Here is a 27341-nt window from a genome sequence, read left to right on the forward strand (position 1 = left end):
GGACAAGTTCCCTGGCACAGCCCAGTACCTGGAAGTGTGATAGTTTTCTGGTAGACCAATTCGCTTCGTTATTGGGATGGGGAGGAGACTAACAGCAAAAAATTCCAATCCTGACAATTCAAAAAAGTTGTTGACTTTTTGTTTCCACCCTTTTTTGGCAGTTGCTTAGAAGTATCTGTGGGCTTGGGTGGAGGGGAGCGGCTGTTGGAAGATAAAAAATACATCTGTGCTCACAGAGTCATTAAAAAAAAAAAAAGCTCTGGTGAAGTCTTCCTCTTAATTGTACTCCGTTACTATAGGATGTGCATCAGAGCCTTCATTCTATTTTGTGGTTCATTTAGGGGCGAAAGGCCAGAATGCCTGAGATGAGGTGCTCTGAAAAGCTGCTCCTGTATCCCATGCTTGCTGGGGAACCCAGCAGTGAACCCTGGTGCCCCAGTCCCAAAGTGGCGGATGTTGTAAAAAAACAGTGCTTTGTTATTGAAAATTTTCATTACAGAATGATTACAAATGCATCATTTCATTTGGCAATAATCTTTTCAAGCCTTCTCTGTGTCAGTCAGACTGCAGACAGTTTTCTGATCTTGCTGGTTTTTGCTATGGCCTGAGAATGATGTTGCTTTGTTCACATGGCTTCATGAGTAGCTGGTTAGCTACTCCCTGCATTGCTTGCTTTGTCACATTAATAATATACCTGAAAAGAACCTGTTGCAAATAAAAAGTGCGTCTTGAATCAAACACAGAGAAGCCTTGCTTTGTTTTTTTCAACTTTGTTTCCTCAAACGACCAGTTTTGTTATACATTTTCTCCTTGCAGCAACGCGCTCTCTAGATGTCATTGGTAAAGTATTAAGTGCAACGGGATCTTAAATATGTTAATAACACGTCTTCTGTGTTTGTATTCCTCAGGCTGTGAAATTCGAGCCATATCATGACAGTGCATTAGCCAGATTTCTGCTAAAACGGGGTTTGAGAGTAAGTCTTTAAAAATACAGCCAACTTACGCTGAAGTTACTGGCATTATTAAAACCCTTTGTCAAGAAATGCATGCTGATTGTAGTATTTTTTTTTACCTCTAGAACAAAAGAATTGGTCACTTCTTGTTTTGGTTCTTAAGAAGCGAGATTGCCCAGTCCATGCATTACCAACAGAGGTTTGCAGTCATCCTAGAAGCTTATCTTAGGGGCTGTGGAAAAGCAATGCTACACGATTTCATGAAGCAGGTTCAAGTAATTGAATTGCTGCATAAAGTCACAATGGAGATAAAATCAGTTTCTGCAGAAAAGTATGATGTCACTTCTCAAGGTATTTGCTAACAGGCATTTCTTCATTTGCAATAATACTGTTTTTTCTCTTTGGGTGTGAAAATCTAGGCAGCAAATTGTACTGTTTATTTTGAAAATTAATGGATAAATGACTGTCAAAGGGCATCATTATTACTTCCTTTAAAATGCCAGAGTAAGTTGATAGTGATTGAACCAATAATACATTTGTTTGCTCATTCCACCCCAAAAGGGGAAGAATATCAATGTTATGGACACCCAGTACATTCCCGTGCTTTGGCTTATCTTCTTGAACCTCACGCCATGCAACTGGGAAACAGCTAAGTTCTTGTACATAGGACTTAGCTGAATGCCAGCACTGAACAACAGGACACAAATATTAACTGGAAATAAAGAGAAAAAGTGACACTTGCCAAGAAACACAGCCTTACCCTAAGCAGTCACTAAAAGACTCTTGGCAAGAAGACCGGGGAGGAGTCCAGTACAGCCTTTGCTAGGCCATGAAAGTAGCTGGTGGATCAGCAGTGAATATACAGAGCACATCTTTGGGGCTTTGCAATGTGCTGAATAGGAGTCCTGTGAGACACAGATGTGGTATTGTTATTTCTAGTTCCTGTAAGCACTGCTTTGGAAGCCACAGTAGGGTTATGCAATGCCTGTTTACCTCTGGGTTTTGCCTGCCTTCCCGCCCCCCCCCCCCCCAACTTCCTTAAAAGCTTGTTTGTCATCATTCCTGTTAGTTGCTTGGTGTTGGGAGTAAGTGCGAGAAGACATACGACAATATCCAAATTCTAAAAGCTGTAGAGAGACCAGCTCTTCCTGCATGTTCAGCCTGCTATGTTCCAGGCCAGGAATTCCTTGGTTCAGAAAGCCGTTCCACTCTGGTTATGCAGAAGTGGCTGTGGTGGTGTTTCAAAAGAAATTTGAAGGAAATATGCGTTTATTCTTCAATATATAATGTAATATCAGTTACGTTACCACATAGTGTGAGTTAGGGGACTTACTGAACCCCCATATAAAATATTCTTTCTAAACAACTTTCTAAAATTTATCTTAAAATGCTCTATGATCTAAATATATTTGGTCAGAACCCCATGTTTTGAAAAGAGACTTTACAGCCTTGCAGATGTACATGTCTGTAACAGCAGCGGTTTCCATAATACATTATCTTTGAAGGATATGTGGGCAAAGAAGAAAAGTTTCAAGAGAAAGCAATCACATTAACACCCACCAGGTTTTGAAGTAAAAGAATCTTTGAATGTAATGTGCAGCAGAACATTGAAAGATGACTTATATAATTGACATTTTCACTGAATAAGGCTTCCTGAAACTATGGAGTGTCCTACTAATGCTATATCTAATTTAATTTATTCTCAGATTATTGAGGATATGATTTTTCCTACAGGCTTCTACTTCTTACATTTTCAAAAATGTATATCCTAAAATTTCTTCTTTAGTTTATTGCTTCTTTTTTGCCCCATCATTTCTAATGTTCATAGTTGTTTATATTTTCAGTCTGAATGTTTTGGACTATTTAATTTCATTTCATTCTGTCATGCAGCCTCATCTAATTCTTGTATATATTTTTCTTCCTCCAGTATTTATGGATTTTTTTAAAGAGTAAATTCCTTCCTGTTAGGTCCATACTAGTCCAGTAGCAGTCATGCTGTCAAACTGTTTCTTTCACTTTTCATGTAATCTCTTTGCTTATATTTAAACATAGCGAATAATAATAAATAAATAAATTCTTAAGATCATAATATTACAGCTTGCATAGGATTATCTGCTTTCATCACCACGCTAGTAGATGTTTTGTCTCCCAAGAATGTGTCTATGCAGCTGTTTCTTCTCTTAAAATGCCTAGCACTTTGTTCTTAAGCCAGATCAACTTGAAATTGTTTTAGCAAGCACCTTCACTTGCGTTTTAAAATCAGCTAATTCCTAATCTTTAATAGCTTCAATTGGTTGGCATACAATTTTCAAGTTACATTACATTACAATGAGGAGACTTACGAAATCAAGCTAGATTTGCCTAGGAAATCGATAGTTACATTTTAGAAAGCTGTTTCATGACCCAAGTTACTACAACCTAGGGGTATTTTGGTTTTGGTTTATTTTGGTTTTGTTTTTGAAAGGTGTCTGATTATAAAGTCCACTTATTAGCTCCTGTATCTTGCTGTCAGATTTATTTATTTTTTACCAGAGGAGATACCACATTGCGCACCTGGCACTGCTAGGTAGTTCTTTTCTAAAAGCCTTTAGGATAAATGTAACATTTGTGTTGTGTGAGTTCTCAGGTAATTCTTTTGACTTGACTTTCTTAACTTGATAGCAACTTTTGAAATGTCTTCATTTTCTGGACATGAGCTGGCAATGTGCTCTTGCAGCCCAGAAAGCCAACCGTATCCTGGGCTGCATCAAAAGAAGCATGGCCAGCAGGTCGAGGGAGGTGATTCTGCCCCTCTACTCCGCTCTGGTGAGACCCCACCTGGAGTACTGCGTCCAGCGTCCTTTCTCTCAGGAAAGACATGGACCTGTTGGTGTGGGTCCAGAGGAGGGCCACAAAAATGATCAGAGGGATGGAACACCTCTCCTATGAGGACAGGCTGAGAGAGTTGGGGTTGTTCAGCCTGGAGACGAGAAGGCTCCAGAGAGACCTTATTGCAGCCTTTCAATACTTACAGGGTGCTTATACGAAAGATGGGGACAAACTTTTTAATAGGGCCTGTTGTGATAGGAGAAGGGGTAATGGCTTTAAACTGAAAGAGGGTAGATTCAGACTAGATCTGAGGAAGAAATTTTTTAGGCTGAGGGTGGTGAAACACTGGCACAGGTTGCCCAGCGAGGTGGTGGATGCCCCATCCCTGGAAACATTCCAGGTCAGGCTGGACGGGGCTCTGAGCAACCTGATCCAGTGGAAGATGTCCCTGCCCACGGCAGGGGGGTTGGACTAGATGACCTTTAGAGGTCCCTTCCAACCCAAACCATTCTACAATTGTATGATTTTATGATTTTGTATATTAAGTATCCAGGTCCATGTCTAGATTTCTCATTACAATTTTTTTTTGCTCTTTTATTTTTATCTCCAAAATTACTTGAACATGTATATGCAGGCTCTGCTGTGTAGCTGCAGTTTCTTTTAGAACAGCGTTCAGGTCTTTGTCCTAACGAAGGGTAATACCCAGTGTATTGCTTATGCTCCTAACACCTGTTAGCTGAGATGAACAAAGTGCATCATATGTAGTATAATGCATACTGTTCTAAGCTGAAGATTCAGAAGCTTGAGGTTTTATGAATGAAAAGATGCAGTTTATATATGAACATTAAAATTCTTGTTTGTATAAATATACAGCAAATTTTCTTCTTACCTATTGAGATTATCAAGGCTGCACTATGAAACCAGTTTTAGGATGATAGGACATTCAGTATCTCTATAGTTGGAGTCCTTATGATTACAGTATAATTGACTCCAAGAATGCAAAAGCCATGAGTCTGTCTGCAAGAGCAATGAGGTAGGTCAAAATAATACTGGAAAATGCAAGGTGCTTTTAAATGCCTCCTCCTTCTGAGCCTTTGGGGAAGATAGTTCAACGTTTCCTTGGCAGTTATAAGGGCAAAATATTTTTTGGTGTGTTGTGCTGTGTTTTGTTTTTTAAATGAAAGGTGACATTTTAATGTAATCTCCTGACTTCTTCAGGAGAACACCAAGCACTGTGCAGTGCTTCTAACACTGTGTAGAGGGCACGTGACTTGTGAGGTGCTTGAAGACTTTACCTTTAGGTATCTGAAACAGCCCTGACCATTAATAGTGCATGTTTAAAGAGTCTTTCTCCATTCCTCAAATCCGGAGATCCTTGAGGAAAGCAGTTTAAAAAGTAGCTGAACAGAGGAGGTTTTTAGCTAAGTCATGACGCTTAACAAGTTTGAAATCCTGTAACTTTTTTGCCTTCCAACTTTTGATTTCATTGTGTTTTCTTACTTGTAATTGCAGTTATTGCACAGCTGAGACAAAAGCTTGAAAAACTACAGAGCAGCAAACTTCCAGAAAGTTTTAGAGTTCCATATGATCCTGGGCTAAGAGCAGGAGCCCTAGTGGTAAGTATATTCTGAGTTTCTACAAATCCTTTTTGGAAAAAATCTCCTATTTGCAAGTATGTGTAATTTGGTAAAAATTTTTGCTAATATGTCTCAAGGTCTTATTTCATTGTGAGTACAATGACATTTCATGGACTCCATAAGTTTTTGTTCCCAAAGCTATTAGCATTTTTCAAAATGTAATGACATGCCACCATGCACTAAAAAAATGCAACAACCCATAAAATCCTAATCATTAAATGGCAATTATGATTTTTCAGTTACTTATGAACCAGGAATTCCAGAATAGAAAGTATTACATACTACAGTTGTACTAGACATAATTAGTTGAGAAAACATTTCAAATAATGCAATTTCAGTAGTTTTAGTGCTGAATTTCTCAAGATTAAAAATGTAATAAAACTAAATAGGGAATTTATGTTCTTATTTTATGAATGATTATGTTAAATTAGTTGCACAAATGCCATTTTCCCCATGAACTTGAACGATTTGCTAAAGGAATTGAATGAAGCAATCTGGAATAACTGAAGTTGCTAGAAGTCACAAGGGTGGATGATGTGGTAAATTGCATTGGACAATGATTATGTTCCGGTTTTGCAAAGCACCTGTCAGAGTGCTGTTGTGAAGGTCTGTTATTTGCTACTTTTTTCAGAATCTCTTGTTCGTGGTTTAAAAGGGTTTTTTTCTGTCTGAAGCAGATTTACAAGCTAAATCCAGTTTCAGAGAGTCAAGGCATGCTTTTTCCTTTATCATGGACAGTGTTAAAAGTTGTGCAGGTTCAGTGAGGCTTTATGTGGCAATTGAATACCATTCCTTACATGTGCTTTCATTGTGTTTCTTGTGGTATAACTGATTGGAAGTTGGTAAACTACTGTGTAGTTGGTGTGTAAAAAGGTTAGTTGTGTTGGTGTTGGAGTACAATGGCTAGCAATAAATGTATCATCTTTCACAGATAGAAAAATGTAAAGTAATGGCATCTAAGAAGAAGCCCCTCTGGCTTGAGTTTAAATGTGCAGATCCAACAGCTCTATCAAATGAAACTATAGGCATAATCTTCAAACATGGAGATGACCTCCGTCAGGACATGCTTATTTTACAGGTATGACAGCCAAAATGTGTAAAATGAATAACATGAATATTTTAAAATATTTTAAAACCTTTTTACTTTTCAGAAGTGTGTATACCTTATCTTTACTGTCCATATGAAATATGAGGTTGTCTTTTGTTTTTTAAACTGTGTATGGCAAGGCTGACATCAAAACTGGATCTTCTTTCTTGTACTACAGTTTTTTATGTTACTGTGTTGTGGGTTAACCCCGCTGGCATGGGGAAAGAGGAAAGGAAGAGTAAAAGCGAGAAAACTTGTGGGTTGAGATAAAATTGTTTAATAAGCAAAAGAGAAGTGGAAGAAGAGAGAAAGAAAACAAAACAAGTGATGCAAAGGCAGTCACACACCACATCCCATGGGTAGACCAATGCCCAGCCAGTTCCTATGCAAAAGATGGTTAACCTACCTAACCCCCTTCCTCTCTGTTTTATTGCTGAGCATGACATTATTCAGCATGGAATATTTCTTTGCTTGGTTTGGATCATCTGCCTGGTTGTGTCTCCTCCCAACCTCCTGTGCACCCCTGATCTATTCACAGTGGGGCAGAGTGAGAAACAGGCAGCCTTGATGCTCTGCAAACACTGTTCAGCAATAGCTGGAACATCAGTGCGTTACCAGCATTGTTTTGGTCACCAACCTAAACCACATCACCATGCGAGCTGCTCTTCAAGAAAATTAACTTCATCCCAGCCAGACCCAGTACATACTGTTACCCTGTTTTCTCCTGCCATGTGCCATACATACTGCACATTTTGGTGTTCTGGAGAAGGAATCTTATTTAGTGCAAGATGGCCTGTTTTTCTGGTGAAGCATTTTTATCATTTATTTATGCAATGGGTGAAGTTACAAATGACAAAGTAATCGGTAGGTAGCATTGCTCTAGTAATATTTCAGTGATTGTTCTGACAAACTGGTTTGTTAGCACTTCTGGGGTTATTTATGGGAAAAAATGGACATACTTGCTAATGTATTCAATCTCAGCTCATGTAGAAATCATACAATATATTTATTAATACTTTATAAAACAGTAGAGGTTGCCTGGGCACAGGACAGATGAGGAAATGTAAACCCTGGTTCTGTAACTGATAATCTTGAATGGCTGAACACTTTCTGTATTTCTCTCTTAATCTGTAAAATAGTGTCATGGTTTATCCCCAGCCGGCAACTAAGCCCCACACAGCTGCTTGCTCACTCCCCCTTGGTGGGATGGGGGAGAATTTTGGAAGAGTAAAAGTGAGAAAACTTGTGGGTTGAGATAAAGACAGTTTAACAGGTAAAGCAAAAGCCATGCACGCAAGCAAAGCAAAACAAGGAATTCATTTACTAGTTCCCATCGGCAGGCAGGTGTTCAGCCATCTCCAGGAAAGCAGGGCTCCATCACGCGTAACGGTTACTTGGGAAGACAAACGCCATCACTCCGAACGTCCCCCCCTTCCTTCTTCTTCACCCATCTTTATATGCTGAGCATGACGTCATATGGTGTGGAATATCCCTCTGGTCAGTTGGGGTCAGCTGTCCCGGCTGTGTCCACTCCCAGATTCTTGTGCACCCCCAGTCTACTCACTGGTGGAGTGGGGTGAGAAGCAGAAAAGGCCTTGACTGTGTGTAAGCACTGCTCAGCAATAATGAAAACATCCCTGTGTTACCAACACTGTTTTCAGCACAAATCCAAAACATAGCCCCATACTAGCTACTATGAAGAAAATTAACTCTATCCCAGCCAAAACCAGCACAAATAAACAAGTAAATTTAGCCCCATCTCAGAAGTCTGGGTAGTGTTATTTGTGTGAGTAATAAGTAATGTCCAAATAATTTGAAATAACTTAGCATATACATTTGGTTTTACTAGATTCTTCGAATTATGGAATCCATTTGGGAAGCAGAATCCTTGGACCTCTGTTTGTTACCATATGGTTGTATTTCTACAGGGAACAAAATAGGTATGTGATCACACTTACCATGATTAGAAATTCAAAATACCATAGTTACAGAAGTTGCATGTAGGAGAACTGTTCTAGTATGCACTGTGGTCCTGAGATAAATAGCAGTTTATTACACTTTCTGTGAGCAGTCTTCAGCTGCATCTTAGCAATGGTTTCTCCCCTTCTGATGGGTATCCTTCAGCTGCTGCACTAGCTTAACTGTGATTCCTTTGCAAGTCCAACTGTTTGGGTCCTGCTGCAAGTTTTTGTTTAATAACAATATTTGGTATGAAAAAGCGGTGAAAGTGAGTGACTTATTCAAGATGTGTTTTAATGTGTTGATAAGAATAAAATAGAGAAAAGAGTTAAAATAGCAAAACATTTATGTTTTTTTCCTGACCTAAAGCTTCATACCCTATACTACATAGAAGCAACGGCATTACTCAACAGGATGCTCAGGCAATATTTCTCAGTGCGCATTAGTTCCTGCAGTACAGATGATCTATTTTCCAGAATTCATGGTGGGAGAAATCAAGTAGTTGCTTACAAAGCTTCTGGTGAACTGCTTGATGGTGTGTAGAGCAACCTGATCAGCTCTGGAAGAGTCCAGTTACATCCAGAAATGCCAAACTGATGTATAATTTATACATCCTGATGGCTCCAAACTGACTCTTTGTGGTTGGATTTGCATATATTATGTACCCTAGCACATCCACATTGCACAGTTTCCTAGTATCCAGATAATACAGAATTGACTGTAGAGTCAATTTTGCTGGGCAGTTCTTGAACGATTGGCTGGAGGAAAGCTGCCTCAGTGCAGAAAAATTGGCCATGCCCAAGTGAAGCTATTGTGTGGAAAAAAATGCTTTGGCTGGTATAAACAGTGTGTCAGTGAGACAGATTAGCAGGTACAGCTCTGCCATTTTCTTAAAGCTTGAACATGTGTAAAAATCAGCAAGTTTGTTAATTCCTGTCATCAGTGTAGCTGGCAGTATGATAGTAACTGCATGGATTGATAAAATAATGATAATACACATATTGCTATGTGTCTCCCATGATCTCCAGCTTTTTAGTTCTTTCTTTTTCAGCAATATATTTTGCTTTATGGATCGAAGAATAATGAACTGAGTCCCAGTAGAATTAAGAACTCTTTTTAGTATATATCTGTAATGTACTTCCTCTCTAAAATCCATTGCCACATAAAATTTTTATCATCCTTTCTTTTGACTTCAAGGTATCTCAGCAATGCAAAAAACCCAAACTCACTGATAAAATACTTGGTAGTGTGACACAAAAGAGTTTCCTTTCTCCTAATTAAATGTTTTAAAATTAAATAAATTGTATTGATGGAATTCTAATAATAAAGGAAATGGAACATTATATACCAAAATACTAACTAACTGTAAATATAAGGAGGGTTGGGTTTTTTCCTCTTCTTTAGGTATGGTATAACAAACCTAATTTTTAGAGAGATTTTTAGGATTTAATTTAATTTTGTTTAAAAGCATCTTAAGACAATGTAATATATTGAAATAATGGAGGAAGGTGGAGGAATTCTGCCAGTGATCCTAGCATTCTTATATTCAAGTTACAGACCATTATTCTTTCATGAATTCTTAATTGACTTCCCATTTTTTTATCTCAAGGAAATAATTGTTTATTTTCCTATACACATGGGGGAGATGTAAGGATTTAGCATCCTTTCAGCACCACAGTAGGGGCATGGTTAATCACATAAAGACTCCTGTTCAGTTTGCTGAGAATACCTGCAGCCTAAATTAGTAATACCCTGTGTGGGACACTTTGACATAGAGCTACTGCTTGTTTGGAACAAAACCAAAGAGCAGCAGCATGCAAATATGCTTTCACAATATTCTTATGTGGCCTTCTTCCAAGCATCTTCTTCCCTCCCTCTTAGTATTTCCATGGAACTTGGGGCAGTTTCTGTGTATTGAGACAAGGACAGTACCCCATTCTACACTGAGCACAGGGAAACAGCCAGGTGTCTTACACCTGGGGCTGGCATCCCCTCCTGTGTAGAGCTTTCTCAGTCTGTTGAAGACATATGCATTCAATGCAGTTTGGGATTTTGGAAACATCCGTCCTCCCCACTGCTGTTGCCAAATAGACCTCTGTAGGAGCAACTTTCTCTTCTATGTATCGCTGGTAAAAGATCATACCCTATTCTCTCTCCCTTTGATATGGCCATATGTTCCCAGCTCTGCGAGGCAATTATCACTACTTACTATGCTGCATCACTGCCAAATTTAAGAAGTTCAAGCTGGCACTTAATGTTAGAGTCACCTGCTTGAGTACCGCAGATCCCCAGAAGCACATAGCATAGTGCATTTACTGCTGCGCTTCCTCCCAATTGAATACAGCCCAGCTGAGATCCTTTATCCCAGTTACTGAAGCCTAACTTCAGTAGTCCTTGGTAGGACTAACCTACCAAGAGGCATGTCTATTTAGAAGGATTTGCCAGTAGAGCTATACTATTCCAGCAGATAACTTTTTTTACCACGATACCTTTAAAGTATTTACTTGGGCAGAATAAGCTGCACAACATTCTGTGTTGGTTTTATACCACCCTTTTGGCAGTGCAGTGGAGAATGATCAGTAAAGGGTTTTCATTAGCAGCTGCTTTAAAATCTGGGGACTTTTCACACTGCTAATCAACATAGCTATGCTAGGAGAAGTTTTAAATGCAAGGGGAAGCAGAAGATGCCTCCTGCAACAGCTCCGCTCCCCTGGAATCAAGGACCTGTTGGCCGGTAGAGGGAGATTTGTGAGCACAGGCAGGGGAAGCCTTTTCAACAGCTGGAATGTGATCTGGAGCTCACTCCCAGGAGGAAGACAACAGCTTGACAAGCACAGACCAAAATGCAGAGCTTTTTAATTTGGTGGTGTTGGTGGTGGGTTTTGGAGGTCGTATTTCCACAACAGTTCTATTACAAACAAATCCAGGCCACTGTCAAAACAGAAGAAATATCTCCAGGGGGTATTCAGCCATGAATTCAGCCATGTGTGGAAGGCAGGGGCAGGAAGAGATTACTGCGTTGTTATTCTGTTACTGAAAAATTTGCACATAATTCAGTAATTGCAAAAGGGTAGGACTGTGAATAGATAGAAATTCATCCATTTCAGAGAGTCAAACTGAAACCAAATCAGAAACTGCTTTGAATCACTTTGGGGAGAAAGGGATATTTTTGTTTGCTGCTTATCTTTGAGCTGGAGCTGAAGCCAGGCTTTTACCTAGAAGACGCTGTTGAACTTGAACCAGAGGAAGAAAATATAATATTTCCAGTTACCAAATAAGTTCAACTAAAATCTGACCTTCCTTCATACCGGCATGCCCAGTACAAGGGCAGACTGCATTTGCTAATCTTGGCTACAGTGCAGAGTTGTGTTGCAGCCTCTGTTTCTGCTTTTCTCTCTAGCTTCCCCTTCATCGCATGCCATGTTAGTATGAACAGTACAAGTCCTTGTTTCTGCACCATATTGCTGTGATGTGATGATTTGCCTTTGTGAGGATCTATTCAGTTTAGGGACCAACCTCTGGCCCCAACAGCCAGAGCTTTCCACCAGCAATCGCACTGCTATACCTCACTGTATACTGGTATTTCTGAATCTTTCTGTGCACGTGCACACTTAAGCTTAAATTGGATTTACTGCAGGAGGGCCAGCTCTGTTCCTCTGCCACAGCTCTGGCAACACTTGCATCCCTAGGCTGCTGCAACACTGCAGCTTCTCTTCAGCTCCTCAAATTTCTGAAGTTGGAGAGAAGCTGGTGGGAATGTGAATGGTACCTGGGCTTCTGCAGGGGATCAGGACAGGAGGTAGTTCCTCTCCTTGGGAAGAGCCTTATGCAGAGGGTCCCCACTCGTCATGTGATTCTTCCCATTTTAAAAGGTTTTACATTCTCGTGGAGGAGTTTAGGATGCCAGGCTAGTTACGAGCTCTGGCTGGTGTCAGCTGGGAATGAACAAGAACCACTGTTGCTTGTAAAATGAATTTCTGCTCACAACCTGTGAAGTTCTGTAGTTGATTTAAAAAACACAGTTTTAAATTTAATTTTGCATATTTTTAATATGCTTTGGTATAAATTTAGTAACTTCTTCTAACTTCTTCCTTGTTTTCTCTAGGAATGATTGAAATTGTGAAAGATGCTACAACAATTGCCAAAATTCAGCAGAGTACCGTTGGCAACACTGGTGCATTTAAGGATGAAATACTAAACCAGTGGCTCAAGGAAAGATGCATGATTGAAGAGAAGGTGAGTTCTTTGAATTTTTAAGTAGGATTTTCAAATGCGCCCTACTAATTTAGAATCATAGAATCGTTTAGGTTGGAAAAGACCTTTAAGATCATCAAGTCCAACCGTTAACCTAGCACTGCCAAGTCCACCACTAAAGCATGTCCCTTAGTGCCACATCTACATGTCTTTTAAATACCTCCAGGGATGGTGACTCAACCACTTCCCTGGGCAGCCTGTTCCAGTGCTTGACAACCGTTTCGGTGAAGAAATTTTTCCTAATATCCAATCTAAACCTCCCCTGGCACAACTTGAGGCCATTTCCTCTCGTCCTATCACTTATTACTTGGGAGAAGAGACCGACACCCACCTCACTACAGCCTCCTTTCAGGTAGTTGTAAAGCGCGGTAAGGTCTCCCCTGAGCCTCCTTTTCTCCAGGCTAAACAACCCCAGTTCCCTCAGCCGCTCCTCACAGGACTTGTGCTCCAGACCCTTTACCAGCTTTGTTGCTCTTTGGACACGCTCCAGCACCTCAATGTCCTTCTTGTAGTGAGGGGCCCAAAACTGAACACAGTATTTGAGGTGCAGCCTCACAGTGCCAAGTACAGGGGGGACAATCACTGCCCTAGTCCTGCTGGCCACACTATTTCTGATACAAGCCAGGATGCTACTGGCCTTCTTGGCCACCTGGGCACACTGCCAGCTCATGTTCAGCCAGCTGTTGACCAACACTCTTGGGTCCTTTTCCGCCAGGCAGCTTTCCAGCCACTCTTGCCCAAGCCTGTAGTGTTGCATGGGGTTGTTGTGGCCCAAGTGCAGGATCCAACATTTAGCCTTGTTGAACCTCATACAATTGGCCTCAGCCCATTGATCCAGCCTGTCCTTTTTTTTTTTAAATTTTATTTTTTAAATTCCAAGTTTGTTGTGGTTTTACTTGAAGAGCTCTTACAGTTTGTAGAGGAAAAAAAAATCCTAAGTCGTAAAGTTGAATATACTGGTCTGTACCCTCTGAACAGATTAGAAATGAAGTTAAACTTTATTTATCACTAATTCCTTTAGATAACTAACTGGGTTGATATAATTTACATACAGTGTACCAACTAAAACTCCACTTTCCTGCAAGCATACGGTTCTCAAAATTGTTAATGCAAGTATTATTTGTAATTAAATTATTAAACTATGGAATGTATATCTAAACAGTAGATACCTGCAGAAACAACTGGTTGCATCAGTACTGTGAATAAGTAATTTTTAGACCCTGTTTCTAAAAAGGTTTTAAAGCACAATTGAGAATTATGAAAAGTCCCAATTCTATTTATTATAACAGTAATCAGTATTGAGGCTACAGGAACTGGCCAATTAGGTCCACAGAAAGTAGTTCTTCTACACCCCTAATACTAAGCGATTTTTAAAACCTTTCAACTGAAGGAAGTTTATTCTGCTTCCATCTCTCCTCTACTGCTGAAACATTACAGCCAGTGGTGGATACATGCATGTTAAAATTTTAGGTCAAAAAACCCCTCTGTATCATGAACTTGACTATTATCATAAGTCTCTTCACTGTTTGGAAGCTGTACTGGGCCAGGTTAAGCACTCCAATTCCATGGTTATTAACAGTTAGGAAGCAGAATATTCAGAACAGTTTAAAGCAATTGATGTTGTAGTTACTACAGCATTGACTGTTGGGTGGTTGCGTGGTTTCAGTAAGGTCTACTCCTCTTCCTCTGGCAGAGTTGGCTCCTGCATTCTGTGGTTCATTCTTGGGCAATTTTTTTGCAATTGCCACGAATATTTCATTTACATTCATAGATGTTTTGGCAGAGGTCTCCATGAACAGCAAGCTGTTGTCATCTGCGTAAGCCTGTGCTTCCTGGAAATCCACAGCTCTTTTGTTAGCTAGATCAGCTTTGTTTCCTGCTGAAGCTATTACAATGTTAGGACTTGCTTGTCGCTGAAGTTCTTTGACCCAATTTTTCGCTCTGGCAAAAGGAGCACAGAGCCCATACGGTTGTGTTTGTGTTACTTACGTGAGTTTGAAAAATCCATTCATTTTCCCTGTACTCATCCACGGGTGTCTGTGAAAGAGCCTTTAGCATCCAGCTGGCAGCCGAGCTCCTGAGAAACAAGATGCTTTAGAAATGACTCCTTTGTCAGTGGTATTTAGCAGTGATACATGAAGAGCAGATTGAAAGGACATCTCAGAACACTGAAAGGCAGTGTGGTTTTAGAGGATTTTAATACAGGTTTGGGTACTCACAACTCCTTTGCTTAGGTAGGTCCACTGACTTACTAGAGCTTTCTGCCAGCTTTTTTTCTCAGAAAGTGTGGACAACTGTATGCTTATTTTACTTGTGCTAAGGGATAGAGCCTGCTCGCACAGTACAGTGAGTGCCATGCAGGGCTGTGATCTTAACCTCTGCTGTGCAACGGTGTATTTTATAAGGCACTTTGTCTAACTGTTGATAGGCACATGTTGACAGAAAGGCATATGACTTTGAGAATGACTGAATTTAGTTTCTAGCATTGAAGCATTTAACATCTCTAAGATTTATTTTTAGTTTCAGGCAGCTGTGGAAAGATTTGTTTATTCTTGTGCTGGATACTGTGTGGCAACCTTTGTACTTGGAATAGGAGACAGGCACAATGACAACATTATGATTACAGAAACAGGTGAGTTACTTTTTTAGAATTTCATAGAAGTGGGGACTGTCTATACTTCACTAGATTTATCTTTCATTTTAATAAATAATGCATTTAACAATGAATGAAGAGACACAATCCAGTTCTGTCAGCATTGCTTCCAAGTTCAGGTCCTCCTCTGACATTGAAATGTATTGTCACCCCTGTTGGCCTTCATATAGGCTCTAGATATTTATCATGAATAATGCCATTCTTTTCCAAGAATGAGTTTGTTACAAACTAAGTCATGAGGAATGTAAAATGTATTTTTTTAGTGTCTAGATCTAAGATCTAAAAGCCAAAAAACTTTAAAAAGCAGACAGCTGTTCACCTGTCTGAAGTGTGGATATGGTTCTGACAGTACTCAGTGGAACCGTATCTGTGTCAGAATGCAGATGCTACTGGACTATTTTCACTTCTGAGGAACATAACTGCTTTATATACCTTTGTAGAAAATCCTAGAAAATAAGTGTACATGGAGCGTATTGGGTTTGCTACTGAAGTCTGTGGGATGGTTGCAATCCTCCTGAAAGAACCGTAATTTTTTTGTATTACAAACTTTGTGAAATTATTTCTGTAGCTGCACATTGCTTCATCCCTAATTTTACTTACCTATGGAAGCCCCAGAAAGGACCCCAGAATAAGCAGTACATATGGAGGAGTTTTATTTGGTCTAAGAAACTCACTTCCAGTTTCATGATCCTCTTGCTTCATAATTAGTCTTTACATAATGCTAAGAGACAGAAAATACTTTTGGGCTTAGTTAGAAGGCTGTATATTTAATATTAATCATATTATAGTTAAAGTTTTATCAGTTGAAGGCTAGAGAGAAGAAGTACCCAGAAGGCAGAAATGAACTAATTGAAGACTACAGTAAAAAAGTTCACCAGAAGTCCTTGAGGAAAAGAAGACAAAGAAATGCTTTAATTTCAACATTCTATATAATATAAAGCAATGTTAGTGCCCATTGGAAGAAAATGAGGGACAGATCAGTAGAAAGGGAGACAGAGAAAGAAATGTTATTCTGTTGTGGTCAGGAGGAGATTTGCCTTAGAGTCTTTAATGGGAGCAACAAGCCAGAAGGATGTCAGTCTGAGAGGTCTGCAGAGAGGTTGGGAGGACTTGGAAACTGGCTGAAATGCTGGAATGACTAAGGATGTTCCACCTACCGACCACTGTTAAGTATCATCTTACATATCATCTTACATCATTTGATGTTTTATCTTTTTTTTATACATGTACCACTATTACAAATCTATGTTTTTAAGTAACCATACTCTTTTATCCTTACATCTTGTCTGCCAGTGAAGGTAATAAAGTAATCTGAAGAGCAGCAGCACACTCCAGTCCTGTAGATGTAGTGATCCTTAGAAAGGGGAGTTTTTCATCGCTTTCCTGGGAACTGATACCCTACTACAATTTCAAAGTTATCCAAAGGGTGACAATGCAAACTTACTCTGCACAGTACAGGGTGGTTTAGAAATTGGTAATGCAGGTCTGTGAGGAAGAAGCATGTTCTAGTAAATGACATTAGCCAAGGAGCTGGATAGCACCAGAATCCCATGGGCATTTGAAACATAATCCACAAGCCTCTTCCATGTAGTGGTGTGCTGGGAGCTGATTGTTACGGATCTGAGGCACAAGCTTTCCTTGGTTGATTTTTGAAAAGCTGTGAGTGTATGTTTAGAAAATACAGCAGTTCTGCCAGGTTTTTAACAACTGCCAAAGATAAATAAAAAGTAACTTTGCCAAGAGGACAGAATTATATATTTAAAAAAAAAAGAGAGAAATAGTCTTTTCTGCTGAACTAAAGAGTGATAATATATACCCCAAAAAAGAGGTTTTGAATTATTGTGAATAGAAGTAAGTGTTCATGGCAGTTTATTGTATTTGAGCCTAACTGTGAATTCTTCTCTTTATGAAGGTAACCTTTTCCATATTGATTTTGGCCATATTCTTGGGAATTATAAAAGCTTCCTTGGAATTAATAAGGAAAGAGTTCCTTTTGTGCTGACTCCGGATTTTCTGTTTGTCATGGGGACTTCTGGAAAGAAGACAAGTCTCCATTTCCATAAATTTCAGGTAGAGTGAATATCTAGCTGCAAATCAATTAAGCAATGTTTTTTACCCTCTGAAATGAACATTAGTGCCTTACTTTTCAAAGGTCTAGGCTCCTGGGTATTACATTAATAAAATTTACTGAATCATAATACAATTCCGGGATATTTTAGGCCCAATTAAGACCAAAAATTATCTGTAGGATTATGGGGACTAGAATTCAAAGATCCACAAAGCCACACTGAAAAGCTTCAGTTAGCAGCAGACCAGATAGGCAGTCCTTTCTTTGCTTCTTGTCTTGATTGAAAATACTTTGCAGAGGGCTTCAGTATTCATGCAGTTAGAGGACACTCATAGCGCAAAGCAGAGCCTTCTGTGTAGTATGAGCAGGCGCGAGGCATTCCTCAGCTGGCCTTGCCAGTGTTATTCCCTCCTGATTCTGCCCTCGTGTTCTGGGGCTCGGACTACTGCATCTGAGTAGAAATCTGCAGTGACCCGAAGCTATGTCAGATTCTGGTTTTGTGAAGTGGATGGACTTAACGCTCTGAAAGAAAAGAATGGTGTTAAAAATCTATTCTACTGCAGCTTCTATTTGAAATTGAGCCCCTCCGAAACAGTTCTGATTTTTCAAGCTTCTGTAGGACCTGGGGAAGGAGGGAGCAAAGCAAAATGCTGTTTAGTATGTTTTATGAAATGGCTGAGAGCACAGCTGAGCGGAAGTAAATGGATGTCTGGGGTGTTACTCCTGTGCTCATCTTTAGGGACTTTAAAAAGTCCCTGATTTAGAAAGCAGGTTTCCTATAATATCAAAAGAAAAAGTCTCCTCCAGAGTGTGAGTCAAAGCAAAGCCTAACTTAGATGTTCTGGATTCCCTGTGAATGAACTAGTCTCTCCATTCTGGTAAGGAGTCTGGTTTTCTAACCTGAGTACCTAATTGAGGTTCTTATTGTTGGACAGTGAATATGTCCCTTTGAACGTATACATGACTGTACAGCAAGTAACAAGGCAATTGTCATCCTTGAGCCCAGACTTCTGAAAATAACTGAAGAACCAGGTGCGATTTTTGAGTCTTTGTTTTGCACAAGGACTAGCTTTATCACAGTGCAGGTGTTTTGAAGGGGGCTTGTAGCTCAAAAGATTTAAGAGCAGGGTGAGTTTTGCTATGGGAGGGGAACGCAGAGCCCATGCTTTCAGAGGAGCCTGTGAGCTGTGCTGCGTACAGGAAAGATGCTGTTGCCGCAGCTGTAAGCCATGTGCAAGTGTGGGGCTGAAACACCACTCTAGGGTATGTCATTTCATAGAAGACCTCTGTTCTGGAAGCAGAAAATAGCTGAAAATGTGGAAGTGTGCTAATGGAGAATTGGAAGACTAGCAACCTGTTAGTGTCTGCAGTCACGTAATGTTGTGTTAGTATATATGGATCATCCAGCTTTTTAGAGAATATCTGACCTTTGCTTCAGCAGCCCAAATACCAAAAGCAGTAAGAGGTGATTTTGGTCTTAGCCTCTCTTCAATAAGCCATGCTTTCATCATAGAGTCCGAGGTTTGACTGAACACCTATTTTGTTACTCTGGTACGAATTTCTGAATACTGCTACCATCCCACTAATGCAGACAGTTTAGGAATGCCGTGATAGTGCCAGTGTCATTTCCGCTAGTGTCATTAACCAGATGAAGGGTGATTTATGTGCTTTACCTTTGTGAACTGTGACCATGCTATGTGACCCGGTCATTTTAAGTGGGATGATTTAGGCACAGATAACAATAATACTGACCAAAAAAATGTAAGTTCATGTACAGTTCTGCTGCATTAGATACTGTTTATAAACTGCTATTCTGGTAGTGCATTAAAAGGCTTTTCTGTCTCAAAGACCAATTAAAAAAAAGTTAAAATACTTCCATACAAGTAAAATAGTAATACAGAGCAAGATCTGCATCACGTATTTTGCTGTAAAAAATATATGTTTTAATTATATGGTCAGAGTACAAAAATAAACAAAATTATAGCTTCACTTTTCATCTGGTTTCATCATGTTTCCTAATACTGAGGGATTCATTCAGTGTGCCTGCTGACTCGTTCATATATTAATGGAAGAGTCTCAGCATTTATCCTTCATTAATTTTTAAGAGCATCTCTCATTAATTTGTACTTCAACTATATTAAAATAGGTGGTACTTCAGAGGAATCCTTTGTTTTTTACAGGCTTTGGTGTTTTTAATATTTTAAAACATCTACTTTAAAAATTTTATTTCTCTGTCACCTATTGGATACAATCCATACAGATGTGTTAGGCATAGCTCATATTGCAGGTGTCAGAGGAGGTTAATTAGACAAATAATTTTGACCAAAGTTCACTGCAACAGAGTGTAGTTTGTTGTTAGAGAACTTCTAAAGCTGTCAGTGGCCTCGCAACTTTTCTGGAACTAGCAATAAAGCTCATTCCTATTAGCTCCTAATCTAAATTTTGCTTCCCTTTTTGTTTGTGTTTCTTATGATGGTTTAATGAAAATTAGAGGCCAGAGGTTATTAATGACGTCACAGAAATGCTTAGTAGGAAGCAGTATTTTATGATCTTTTGTCCTAATTGCAAAAATGTATTTAAGCATGACTTAATCTGAGAAGACAAGTATTTTTCTGTTCCATCTATGAATTTTTCAGCTGCCTTAGTACTGTCCAGATTTCTCTTGCTGCAAGTGTCATATGCGGTGGCATTTCCTTTGTAGCCTTTGGCTGAAACCTATGCAACCCTCTTACTCCTATGTACATGCAACTTTTTCACTTCTTACTTGTAGAAACCCTTGAGAGAGCCTCGTCTAAGATCTTCGTAGTCTTTTGAGCTTTGTCCACCTACCTATTATTAGTTTGCCTAAAATTGTCTTTGCTAGTTTTTGCATTAAATTCTGAATGCATTTTTATTCATTATATTTAATTTATTTAATACATTCATTTTTCATTACTCTGCTGACTTGATAATACAGAGATCTGTATTTTCAGTACTAATCAAATTCTTCTGTACCATTTGTTTACAAAATCTCATGTATTTGATTGTCCAATAAAGATGACAGAAAGCAGAAGGGTGTACAATTCATCATTGAAAAATACTTATTTGTAGTATACTGTGCAGGGAAGGAATGGCCTATATAACAGAACTTGGACACTTTGTATTATAAAAATGCCTGACCTTTAGGATACTAATACTTAGGACAGTTTCAAGCTCTCAAAATAATTATTCTTTATTGTCTGTTCGACAACAGGATTTTGGTTTCTCCTCAGCTCCTCTCATTTTGCCTATGGCTTTAGATCAGTTAGCAGCTTTCTTCTTAATCCCAAGGTAAACATCTACATATCCTTGACACATACGTATGTGTTATTTTTGGTTCTCTCTGCCTCTCTCAGAAGTGTAAAAATTAGTTTTCTTGGAAGATGTTAATTCAGAACTCCATTCAGTTCCTGTCTGAATAAATAACTTTAACAGGCAGATACAGATTTTTTTACATCTTTTGAATTCCTGGAAGGACTGCCTTTGAAATGCAGTGATGCCAGGTTCTTGACTGCATAATTGTTTTTCTGTCTCAGACACCCACAGTAGTGAGATGCATCATCCATAGAGAAATGTAAAACCTTCTTTGATATAACTATAAAGAGCTTTCATCTCTTTCAAGGGGAACAAAACACACACTAACTCTTGTGACAAGATTTCCCTGTTTGAAGTTGAAAATATATAAGTAGAATTTCTTTTTTTTATTTTTTATTTTTTTCCCCTGTTGTCATGGAGAGAAACTAATCCCTGTGATAAGGCGATGGTGTTTTCTGTTGTAAATTGTGCTTTGACCATTGCAATTTATCTTCTGCTTCACGAGAGCTATACTAACATTAGAGTTCGTAAGTATGGTCGTATTTCAGGAGAGAATTTATTTGGAAACAGAGTGAAAGATTTAAGGGCCCAGGCAATAGGAAAAAAGAACCCCTACAGACAGATCTTCAACATATCATCTTCCTTCCTTAGTATCTTCCTAACCTGTCTGGTTGGTTGTCCTGGTGTTGCTGATGTGAACAGTGATAGATGTTAAGATTATTTGTGCGCTTCTTACTGTTTCTAAGGAAGAAAAAAAACATACACCTCGTCAAAAATAAATGGTGTTCTAGGGGGCTGGTGAGAGTTGGTGGAACTTTACGTGAAAATATTTGGATTTCTTAATATTTTTTTAATAAATTCATACACATTTGTGGAAAGTTTAAATTGAATATTTAATTGGGTAAAAATTAGCATTGCTTCAGCCTTGGTTTTAATAGCAACAACCTTCTTGGAAATATTTTTCATCTTTTTACATTACTGCATTGCAGGCCCAATTTAACTTTCTAATATATGATTGATTTCTTCGTTGCATTGTCTTCCTTAAGATGTTATTTCTAAAAGTAAATGAGTAATAAATTTAACATAAGAAATAATCATTTCAGTTTATGTATTAGTCACTTAGCATTAAATATTCTTTTAAAAAGCATTGTGTGTTTTTCCAAGCTGCAGAAATTTCATTCTTCTAAAGGTTATGTTGTTAAGCACAAATTACTTACATATGGAAGTGAAAAAGCTATAAAAAAAAATCTGTGGAATCCAGTATGACAGTACAGAAACACAGAAGTCCTACAGCAAGGCAGAGTGCCTGAAAACTAGAGCTGTCAGCTGGAAAAATTTCTCAGAACACCAAGCCTGAAAAATCTTCTCCATTAAATAAGCCGTTACCTCTGCAAAGTTAATAGACATATATATAAAATGAAGAACAGTCCCCTGGAGGTGCTGCTTTATTCAATATCACTTGCCAGCCATGGCCTTTAAATGGGAATATACCAACTGGAAAGGAAGACCGTGAATTACTGCCGTCTCTTTTAACAGCCACAGAAAGAGATGATACGACACGGAAATTGATTTGAAATTTTGGTGAAGCTAAGGTTTTATGCTTTAGTAATTAATATAATATTATTAAAAAGAGCCTTTAGTTTGTACACCAAAACAGTACTTGTTGCCCCAAGGTGTGGTGATGAATGAAGTAATACTGAGCGACGGATGCAGAAGTTCGCTTCACGTTTCTGCTCAGGTGAACGGCTCTGTTGGGTCTCCTCTCTCTGATGTACTTGAGTGATTGAATAGCATTGGTTAATGAGAGTCCTGTGAAATTCCTACACCATCCCTCTCAGTTCACCTCATCAATTAACAAAAAATTCTTCTCTCTTGTAGGACATATGTGTGAAGGCTTATTTAGCTCTTCGACACCACACAAACCTGCTGATCATCCTGTTCTCCATGATGCTAATGACTGGAATGCCCCAATTAACCAGCAAAGAGGATATTGAGTATATCCGGGAGGCACTGACAGTAGGGAAAAGCGAAGAAGATGCCAAAAAGCATTTTCTTGATCAGATAGAGGTTTGCAGAGATAAGGGCTGGACTGTGCAATTTAACTGGTTTTTACATCTTGTGCTTGGAATCAAACAAGGAGTAGAAAAGCATTCTGCTTAATATTTTATGTAAATTACCTGTGGGTGTGAATAGGAGGTTAGTGAATCTACATGTTATTTATGAATTCCGAACAAATGAGCAGTCAAAATTGCCTTTACTTTGCTGGCAGCTTCAATGGATCTTCTAAAAAGGCAAGGACTTTTGCTCTGCCCTTCCAGAAGGTCTTCCTGCAGTTAAGATTTTTTTTTTTTTTTTAATGTCTAATGACACTTCAAGTTGCTGGATTCTTGTAACTAGTTGCTTTGCTGATGCGGCCTGCATTTTTCTTGTTTTCTTTAGTAATAATTTCAGATAAATATGAAGGAGGAGCTTGAGTAAGATGATAACCTGCAAATTCAAATAGAAATCCCCTATGACATTACCTTAATTGTTCATGAGGGTCAAGCCCTTAAAAAGCAGAAGAATCTATTTAAAATCTGTGGTTATATTGAAATCCCTGTAGGCAAGTCACTTCTTTCTCAGGATGGCTTACACTCAAGTGTTCTTCACCCACATCCTTCTCTTTTGTCACTTCCTTAACGCTTTGCCCTTTTTGGAGCTTTGGCTCTACCACTAGAGGAAATTACCTTACTATTATTGTAGCCTCCTGACATAGACAACTGAGCTTGACTGTCCTGCCAGGAGAACTTCATTGTTACCTGGAAGTTCCTCAGGTTTGAACCTGAAATTCTGCAGGTTTAACTTTGAAAGGTTTTTTTACTGTACTTTTTCATGGGGAACGTCCGTATTATATTACAGATTATATTCTTACTGTAAAGTTACTAAAATTCCACCTGTATAGTAAAAGTTTTGTAGAAAAAGCAATGGTACTTCCTTATTCCTCAGAGAAAACTCCTTGTGTAAGAGTAATTGACATTTTACCAAATATTTGAGAAACCCAAAGTTATTTATTCTTTGGTGATATATTTTCAGGGTATACCTAGAAGGAATTAAATGTAATCTTTGAAACTGTGTATATTTTGCTATTTATTTTTAAATTCCTTAAGAGACTATACTACTGAAAAGCTATTTATGAAAGAAAAAAAATCCTTATCTTTAATTTCAATATTTAAACTTAAAAGAGGAAAAAATGGGCAGTGTTAAGTAGAATTTTAACTTCCCTTCTGCAGGATGCCTGCAAACCATCAAGTCTGCCTATGGTAGGAAAGGAAAAAAATATATAGCATGCATTAGTCTTTGACTTGAATTATTATGATATACTTCCTGCTAATTGATTTTTACCAAAGAGAGAAGATGGCTTACAATATTGCTTTTTTGCACTTGTGCCTGTGTAATTTCTTCCTTCATCGTAGTGTTACATGGGTTTTACATTACATATAAATGATTAACTGGATTTTTTAATTCTGTTATCATTTGCTTTGATCATTTCACAGAACTGTGTAAGATTTTAACTACTGCTACCACTGTTACTACTGAGTGTATTCTTGAAGGATTTTTAATAAATGTACTGTAATTGGTGTCTCAGTTATGAGATACAGCCAATCTATTCTTGAAATGTAGATGTTTAATTGGTTACTGTGCACGGCTATTTTTGATGTATATGGTAGACTCTAGTTAAGGAAATCTAAAACGTTAAAATGTAGAATATTTTGTTGTTCTGTTACATTATTATTCTGTGCAAGATAGGCTTACGACCATACTAAAATGTAAACTAAATGGTGAATATTGTCTGTAAAATGATATTTTTAGATTTGTATTTTATAGATCTGAAATAAATTGACATGTTCATTTGATTATCATTCATGAATAAGCAGCTTAGCCCAAAATACACGTAAGTATTTTTTATCCAGTTACTTAAAGACTATGTAATCTCAGTAAGAAATCGTATTCAAAGTCCCACTCAGAGGAATTGTTTTCGTTCCATACTAATAACTCCGTATGATGTCAGATATCTTAAATTTTAATAGTCTACAGTTTTAGAATTTGAATTATTATAATTATAAAATGTGAATAGAATATTACCACTTTCTAAGAGCACTTTATTCATTCCTGGTTTGTTCTATAAAGAAAAATCTGAAGATTTTAGTAAGTTCCTAGTTTTAAAAAGTAAGTAAATCTACTGCTAAATTTAACTCCAGCATGGGGAAATAAATGCTAATCACAACTTCAAGGGAAATGGCAGTCTTGAAGCAGCCTCCATTTGCAGAAAAAGGTCTACGAGAGATCTGCACCCAGAGGAAAGCAGTTTAGTCCTACACTAAACTTAAACTGATGATTTTTATCAGCAGTTTACAATGTGCTGTATTGAATTGTATGCAATGTTTGTTACAGACATCTGAACCACCTCTGTGCTGAGCTAATTAGCAGACTTTTTAATTGCTTTCCTTGCCCGTGAAGCCTACGTTTGGGCTGCCTGGGGCAGTGCTAAGCTGCCTTGTGTCTTCCTTTGAACACCCCCTCTGCATCGGGCGCTGGGTGTTTGCCAGCCTGACTTCTGGGAGATCAAGAGTAGCTGCCAAATCTCCTTTTTACCTACAGAACAAGCTATTAGGCAGCTTACCGGCACTTCACTTATAAATAGCTGTGGATTCATACGGCTGATTATCTGTTGGCTTTCGTGTGTCTCTGGAAGCCTCCACCCACTACTGACTGTTTTCGGGCAGAAGGAAAAACAACGCAGAGATGTGGTTTGGGGCAGTCCAGCTTCGAGGTGGAGTGGAATTGCTTTTCAGGTGAGGAGGTGGGCACGAGTACACGTCTGCCCGTCCCAGTGCAGAATACAGCCGTCGCTTTCTGCAGTGGTGGCTACGTACCCAAGGCCTTGAAAGCTGGAGCTTCAGCACAGCCGCCACTGCCAGAGCAGGAAGCTGAACCACAATTTCCTGAGTTTGGGCCTAATGTCTTCCAGTGCGTAAATACACCAACCCTTCAGAATAGCTGGTTTATAAGGGCTATAAACCAGGAAATGTAAATTAGTCACTAACCACATATTTTTCACAGGCTCTAACACAGCATGCAGAGAGAGAAAATCACTAAATTTTCTGAGTAGGGCTCAGTTATCATCCTTGTCTCCTGTTAGGCCTTAAGATTATTTTTTAAAAATTATTTTTAAGGGCTTCTTTTTCTTTAAGATGTATTACATTTTCTTGGTAGTCTAAATTCACGTTACTACTGCACCTAACAGTGGAAATTTGAATCTATTCTTAGAGTCGGTGCCTCAGACTCGGTTGTGACTTGACATGCACTTTGGCTCCAGCAAGATCATTGAGATGTTGGTTAGCGATGAGTGTGTCCCCAAGGCTCCAGCCTAATTATATTCCAGGACAGGAAGAGAAGTTGAAAGGGAGCTAAGGTGTACAGCATGATTGTATTTAGATCGTCATTGAATACACTGGTTGCACTTGTTAGAGGTATTTAATCTAGCATTGGCAGAATATTTAGCCTTATTTAACACATATTTAGCAGAATTTCCTCTAAAATGTGACCAATGATACAGAAATACAGATATGAACAACTGAGAAAAATATCAATGGAAATTATAACTCTTTTAGGGTCTTTTTCATTATAAATCTTTTTTACTGTCTACTAGCAGCATTCTGCAAATCCACATGAGTAGTCCCAAGAATTATGTAGAGTACAAACTCTGTGCTGATGACTTTCTAATGCAGTTTGTGTGAAGTAATCTTGAAAATAAGAAATTATTAAAATCTGGGATACCAAACCGTCAGCAGGGTCTGGTGGGCCATTTGAATATCCCAGTAACACTGAAGTATCTGAAAAACACTGATGTGCTTTCATGAATCTTCTAATTGCAACTTACACAATGTATGTTGGAAACAGCGCTCCAGAAATCGCCTGTTCTCCTGGACAGAAGTCTGCAGGAAGAGGTTCCTGCCATGCTCACCCCACTCTGCATTTTGGAGGCAGAATTGGCCAGAAAAAGTACTAATGTATTTTTAAACTTTGTGACACGTTTACAGAAAATAAGATTCATGCTGGAGAACAGAAAGCAGTTTGTCTGCAGTTACAGCGTTAATAATGACTAATCAAGGATACAAATGACATGGTTATAACCATTTGAGGTTCGTACATCATTATGTCATTAGAGAAAAGAGGCATTGGTGATCGGTTCTAGTATGATACAGGGAGGTGGTCAGAAGGACATGGCTTTTCCTGGCTTTTTGAGCATCAGTGGATCTCATACCCAGCAAGAGAGAGGCTGGTGTCCTGCCTGTTGATAATGAGCAAGTGGGCGCTTGACAGGAAAAACTCCTTCCTTCCTACCCCTGGGAATGGAGATTTGTCGTTTCAGAGGGTGCACGGCAGCACTTGACGTGGCAAGAGCTCTCCACAGGCTGGGGGAGGCAAGTAGGCAGCGTTTAGAAAAAGATGTACCATTTCTCAGGTGATCTCCTGGGGATGCAGAAGAAGAGGCTGTCACTTTGGAAACAGCAGCAGCATGGTGCCAGAAACACATGCCAGTTAATTT

The 27341-nt window shown here is 38.8% G+C and overlaps 1 protein-coding gene across 3 annotated transcripts in view; it reads left to right on the plus strand.

Annotated features, from left to right (window-relative positions):
* Positions 1 to 24645, plus strand: part of PIK3CG (phosphatidylinositol-4,5-bisphosphate 3-kinase catalytic subunit gamma) — a 36882-nt gene extending 12237 nt beyond the window's left edge. For all 3 annotated transcript variants that reach the window (XM_076328615.1, XM_076328609.1, XM_076328620.1), the window contains exons 3-11: positions 909 to 974; positions 1079 to 1304; positions 5274 to 5377; positions 6330 to 6476; positions 8335 to 8425; positions 12550 to 12680; positions 15219 to 15330; positions 17264 to 17421; positions 22631 to 24645. In XM_076328615.1, the coding sequence (XP_076184730.1) occupies positions 909 to 974; positions 1079 to 1304; positions 5274 to 5377; positions 6330 to 6476; positions 8335 to 8425; positions 12550 to 12680; positions 15219 to 15330; positions 17264 to 17421; positions 22631 to 22912 (1317 nt within the window). In that variant the 3' untranslated portion in view covers positions 22913 to 24645. The remainder of the gene's footprint in view (positions 1 to 908; positions 975 to 1078; positions 1305 to 5273; positions 5378 to 6329; positions 6477 to 8334; positions 8426 to 12549; positions 12681 to 15218; positions 15331 to 17263; positions 17422 to 22630) is intronic.
* Positions 24646 to 27341: the final 2696 nt, after the last annotated feature.

This window comes from Aptenodytes patagonicus, chromosome 1 (genome assembly GCF_965638725.1).
Source record: "Aptenodytes patagonicus chromosome 1, bAptPat1.pri.cur, whole genome shotgun sequence".
Classification (NCBI taxonomy): domain Eukaryota; kingdom Metazoa; phylum Chordata; class Aves; order Sphenisciformes; family Spheniscidae; genus Aptenodytes; species Aptenodytes patagonicus.